The 6000-nt window shown below is 32.5% G+C and overlaps 1 protein-coding gene across 3 annotated transcripts in view; it reads right to left on the bottom strand.

Moving 5' to 3' along the window:
- Window positions 1–2276: 2276 nt before the first annotated feature.
- The window catches only part of LOC142336941 (uncharacterized), a 52721-nt gene continuing 48997 nt past the window's right edge, over window positions 2277–6000 (bottom strand). For all 3 annotated transcript variants that reach the window (XM_075385932.1, XM_075385930.1, XM_075385931.1), the window contains one exon: window positions 2277–2622. In XM_075385932.1, the coding sequence (XP_075242047.1) occupies window positions 2366–2622 (257 nt within the window). In that variant the 3' untranslated portion in view covers window positions 2277–2365. The remainder of the gene's footprint in view (window positions 2623–6000) is intronic.

The following is a 6000-nucleotide window of genomic DNA, read 5'->3' as shown; positions in this document are numbered from 1 at the left end:
TTAATTGTTTTATGTTGTTGTTGTTTCTTTTACCGTGCTTTATCAAAACTCCAATAACTCATTTCAGTAAGAACTTGCCTGTAGGTTAAGCGTCTGGAATGAAATAAGAGGGATTAACTACAAAGTTCATACTTGAGAATTTAAAAAGTATCGGATTTTAACTTGATTTGAGATAAATTCCCGACAACCTGTTATCTTTTTCATATTTAGTGATTTTTGTGTTTTCTGTTTTCTTTTATTTGAGAAAACTGCGAAATTGCGTTGTTTTAGCGTACTATATCGGTACTCTCATAGTTTATTTCTGTTACTCCGCACCTTCCGGTCCATAGTCCGGAATGAAAAGGTAGGGAGAAAGCACAAATTTTATATTGGAAAACCTCAAAAGAGTCAATTTGTTCTTGACTTAAGATCATTTTCCGATAACTTTTGAGCTTTTCAAAATTTAGCTATTCCTTTTATCTGGTGTTTGTCGTTTTGTTTGTTTTGGAGAACTGTGTAAGTGCGGATTTTTTACCGCACTGTATCAGTACTCCTATAGTTTAATTCAGTAACTCCGCCACTGCCGGTCCCCAGCCCGGAATGAAAAAGGAGCGAAAAACCACAAAAACATACTGGAAAATCTCAAAAAAGTCGGTTTTAAGCTTGACTTGAGATAATTTTCCGACAACCTGTTTGCTATTTTAAATTTAGTGATTCCTTTTATCTGGTGTTTGTCGTTTTGTTTGTTTTGGAGAACTGTGTAAGTGCGGATTTTTTACCGCACTGTATCAGTACTCCTATAGTTTAATTCAGTAACTCCGCCATTGCCGGTCCCCAGCCCGGAATGAAAAAGGAGGAGGGATGAACCACAAAAATCATACTGGAAAATCTCAAAAAAGTCATGTTTTAACTTGACTTCAGAAGATTTTCCGACAGTTGATTAACTATTTCAGCTCAACAAACAGCAAAAAAGCGGCCAGGTAACCAGGACAAAAAGGTAAATGTAAATTCAAAATCTTGCAAGATTCTTGCAAGATGGATTCAAAGTCTTGCAAGAATCTTGCAAGATGGATGCAAATCTTGCAAGAATCTTGCAAGATGGATACAAATCTTGCAAGAATCTTGCAAGAAAAATGGAAGAACTATGCATTCCCTTGCAAGGTTTCTTGCAAGATTCTTGCAAGATTTTAAATTTTTTCATCACTAGGGATGAAACATGGCAATTGCTTCTCCTCCATTTATATATGAGTATCTCATAGGCTTAGAACTGAAACCTGAGTTAACATTTGGAAATGTCGAAGTAAATTTGCAAAGTAAAGACCACTCAAATAGAAGACGCTGAATGCGTGCACACATTGGGTTAGGCTAGATGAAAATAATTAATTTTTTCAAACCGTTGTCCTATGAAAATTTTTAAAAAAATTACCCATTTTGCCGGTTGATGCATATAATTTTTCTTGCTCGTCGCTCATGTTGTGCGACCATGAATGAGTTTACTCGGAAGAACTGCGCGTTTTAAAAAAAAAATTGGGATTTAAATGATCAAAAAAACTGGAGGAGTTCTTTCGTGGAGTATTTGAAATTTTAATAAAATCTTCAGGTTGTAAAAAAAATAGAGCATTTCATACAATTTTTATATGAACCCGAAAATGCAATTGTACATATAGTTTGCATGATAAAAATTTTATTCGAATATACTTATTTCCTTCTCTTTTCGAATCGCCTGAAATTCAGTTACTCTTTGATTAAGCATTTCTGGATGCAAATTTCTATTAGGTAAACTTGGAAGTGTGATATGCACCGGAGTTGGTTGCATAAAAATGTTATTACTCCGCAAATTACTGGTTTGGCTCATTCAAATAGCTCGTGAAGGACAATATGCTTCAGCTTCGTTTGTTGAACAGCAATTGTTTCAATTGGGGATTAATAAAATCAAAGTTTTGTTCATTTTGCCGCGCAATTATTTGGGCAAAGCGTTTGGATGAAGAACTACAGATTACAAAAGCAGAGCAACATCTTGATTAAATCTAAAATTTGGGAAAGTCAATCTGGGAAGCGGAGTCTCAGTTAGCTGCTAACAATTTGTCGAGTTTCCATTATGTAAGTCCTGATTATATTTGCCTGATTTTAGCAAGATTGATTTAAAAATCAAACAAACATACTTTTTGAAAAAAATTAATTCAAAAATATATCATAATTTTGCTATATGAAAATGATTGAAATATACAGTTTTTATTACTATTTCCGAGACTAACAGCATTTAAGGACAACTGAGTTAATTTCTAGCTTAACACCGTCTTAAACTTCTAGCTTAACTCTTCTAGCCGAACTCCGCCATTCTCGGAAACAATTAATAAATTGAGAGCACAAATTAAAAAATATATCTTTAAAATGAAAAATTCAAAATATTACAACTGCTTATAACTGCACAAAATATGGAAATAAAACTGATTGTGAATATTTGGATGAATTTTCCACAAGTATCCAGGTGCGTGACTGATTGTGCGGGTGATTTGGGTTTAGGTCCAATGACCCTCTGACCTTGACCTCCTGGCTCCCTCTGCATTGTTATGGTGACTGCGTTTGGGTAATTGGAAATTAAGATGTCATAGTCTTGTTGTTGACTTGATGGGTGTCGCGGGCCTGAATAGACATCAGTACCCTATTTGACTATTATTTGTTGGAGACCAGAATCAAAAAATATCTCTGGACCAATGGATATCACTACGCCAATGGGGATTATAATTAGGCAAACACAAAATCAACAATAACTCAGGCAATTCGAATTTTTCTATGAATCAATTTTTCGGAAAAAATCTAGACTCTTAATCTCACAATTCGGCCTCCCTAGATCTAAAACGTTTCATTGTTTAGTCCGTGAATTGGTATCAGAATCATGAATAGATATCTGCAAAATGGAGCTGGGTATATTAATCTCTAGTACGAACAATTAGAATGGATTTGATAAAAATTGATACAAAATAAAGCAAGGAGGTTCGCCGCTGTGCGATGGAACATAAGGTTCAGACCAAGCTCATCCACAATATTGTCTCCACTGTTCGCCAATTGCAGCAGAGATAGACTGCATCTAAAGAATTTGAAGTGATTCATGTTTGCCCTCGAAACTTAAGAAAAAGTTGCTCTAGCAAATTGGTTATCAACTCATGTAAGCAAAGATAAGTGGTAAAAAACAGAAAAAAAAACATCCGAAAAAAGTCCAAATTCTGTGAAAACTTTTTGGTTCTTACCAAATGAAACCTTATAGTAAATTGCAAAAAAATCTAAAACCATAGAGCACAAACACTGAAATTTGAGTAGGAGGTAGCTGGCCAAATCTGTTAAACAGATAAATTTTTGAGCCGACAATACAATGATGAAGGGCAATTTTTTTCCTTTTTCTGTCGTGGTTTTTCAAAAAAAAAAATGAAAAACATTCTTTGTCGCATGAAGACTTAGAGAATTATCAATTTCGCTTCCCCGGAAAACCACCTGGATTTTTCAGCCAAGAAAAAAAATGATAAGACCAAAAAAAGAAGATTGGTGAAATTCGGAAAACCGAAAATCTAAGTATAGACAAAACTATGATCACTTTCAAACTAAACAAAAAATTAGAATCTTACATAGTCATTTTTGTCTCATGAGACCTAAACTCACAAAAATTATGAACTTCCGACCCAATAAACGATTTTAGAGGGCAGGAGAACCAAAATAAAAGGAAAAACCATCAAAACTCCAAATTCACCAATATGTTTTTTTTAGAAATATGCGGGCCATAAAATTTGTTAGAAACCAAGTTAAGCAATTTACGAGGTTCTTTAGTGCCACTAAAGCAATACTACAATCAATTAGATCTTTCATTAATCAGACTGTAACTACAAAAAGACCATTTACAGCCAAAATTCAAAAATTAGCAAAATATCTCAAAAAAGAAGTTAAAATTAAATCAAATTGCTAGCTATACAAAACAAAGATCTCTCAATCTCACAATACAGTGACTTTTAATTATTCGGGTTTAGAACCAATGCAGAATAGGAAGAGAAATTGGACAATTATTTAGTGAAAACACGTAGTTTCAACGACAAAAAACATTACTTTCTCGCAAACCAAGTCAACTAACAGCAGAAATGCCAAATTTTTACAAACACCTTGCATTTGCTAGACTTAATTATTCATGGTTTGTAATACAAATATCATTAAACTACTTAACAATGACTAAAATAGGGGTTAAAAAATGACTAAGGTTTTTAAGACATTCGTTGTCAAATGAACACTTAGAAAAAATTCAATTGTGTCTACCCGGAAAACCACATGGATTCGTCACTAGTCAAAACTAGATAAGTCCACTCTAGAGAAACTTCGTGAAATTCAGAAAATTGAAAAAATAGGTTTCGACCAAAACTAAAAAAATTCTAAAAATTTTTACACAATTAAATGACTTCAATTTAAAATCTATGATCACTTTCAAACTGAACAAAAAAATTAGAATCTTACATAGTAATTTTTGACTCTTGAAACCGAAACTCACGAAACTCACAAACCTTTGGTTCAATAAATGATCTTAAAAGGCAGGACAATCAAATCAAAAGGAAAAAGTCATCAAAACTCCAAATTTTTCAATATGGTTTTTAAGAAAAATGTCGGTCATTAAATTTATTATTAACCAAGTTTAGCCACTTAAGAAGTTCTTTTATGAAACACTACAATCAATGAGATTTTTTAAAATCAGAATGCAACAGAACTAGACAAAAGAGCATTTTCAGGAAAATCTCAAAAATAAGCAAAATATTTATATAAAAAAATATATTAAAAGTAAATCAAATTTCTAGCTGAACAAAAAAAAGATTACTCAGAATATAAACCTCTCATTATTTCAATATAGAGTTAATACAGAATAGGAAGAGAAATTGGACAATTTTTAGTGAAAACACGTAGTTTCAACGTCAAAAAAACATTGCTTGCTCACAGACCAAGTTACATAACAGCAGTAATACCAAATTTTGACAAACACATTGCTTTTGCGAGACTGAATTATTCATTGTTTGTAATTGAAACATCCTTAAGTTTCCTAAAAATGACAAAAATTTTTAAATTAGGGGTTTATAAGAGTGAAATCAGTTTTCTTATTTCCACTAGAATGAACACTAGAAACAATGGAATCACAGATATGAAACAAAAGCTTTGACAATTTTACATTTTTTAAAATGCCACACAATTTTTGAACGAGAAAAGACCTGATTTTATCCAAACAACAAAATAATCCAACAAATTATATCCCGTTTTCAAACAAAAGCTCAAAGACTAAAACCTCTCAAGAAACTTCCCTTATTCTTCAGCTTGCCTGACCTCTCATTTTTTTCAGACTCAATGTGCTCACTTTAGTTGTATCAAAGAGTGCAGAAGTTTACAAAATGATCTCTGCACTGTTTTTAAACCTAATGTGAGAGTGCAGTTGCTATCTGAGATTTGACCTTGTCACTTTCCAATCGGTTTTTTGCCAGTTCTTGCTTTTATAAAAACATATGCAAAGAAACGGAGAAAGCGCAGAAAAAACCTGAGTAAAAAGCCATCTAAACAGTTTTTCTGTTAAAATATGAAACTAAATTGCCACCCCACAAAAATTTTCAGAAATTGATTTTACTACGATAAAGCAGACGCAATTGAGTATGAAGCAACTAAAACTTCTGCTTATAAAAAATAGATTAAAAATGAGAAAACAATGTTGAGTGGCAATTTTTTTCCTTAATCTGCTATTATTCATAAACACTATTAGGAAAACTAAAATATTTTAATGTTAAACCTACAGATTCAGACGTTTCCACGATCCTTCCATGGTTAGATCATTGGTCTAGAAAGCAATCAGAATAATGGATAATTCCAATTGTAAACAACATAATATAACCACAAAAACCAATTGAATGAAAAATAAATGATACACGAGATTCTTCAAATTTTTACAAATTAAAATGGTGTCAATTTCAATTTTATACTCATGGTTGGAGATCATTTGCTGCTCCAATATGT

Source organism: Convolutriloba macropyga, chromosome 3, assembly GCF_964194025.1.
Source record: "Convolutriloba macropyga chromosome 3, txConMacr16.3, whole genome shotgun sequence".
NCBI classification, from domain to species: Eukaryota; Metazoa; Xenacoelomorpha; order Acoela; family Convolutidae; genus Convolutriloba; species Convolutriloba macropyga.
Note: the sequence above shows the minus strand (reverse complement) of the source record. Positions and strands in the feature narration are given on the sequence as shown.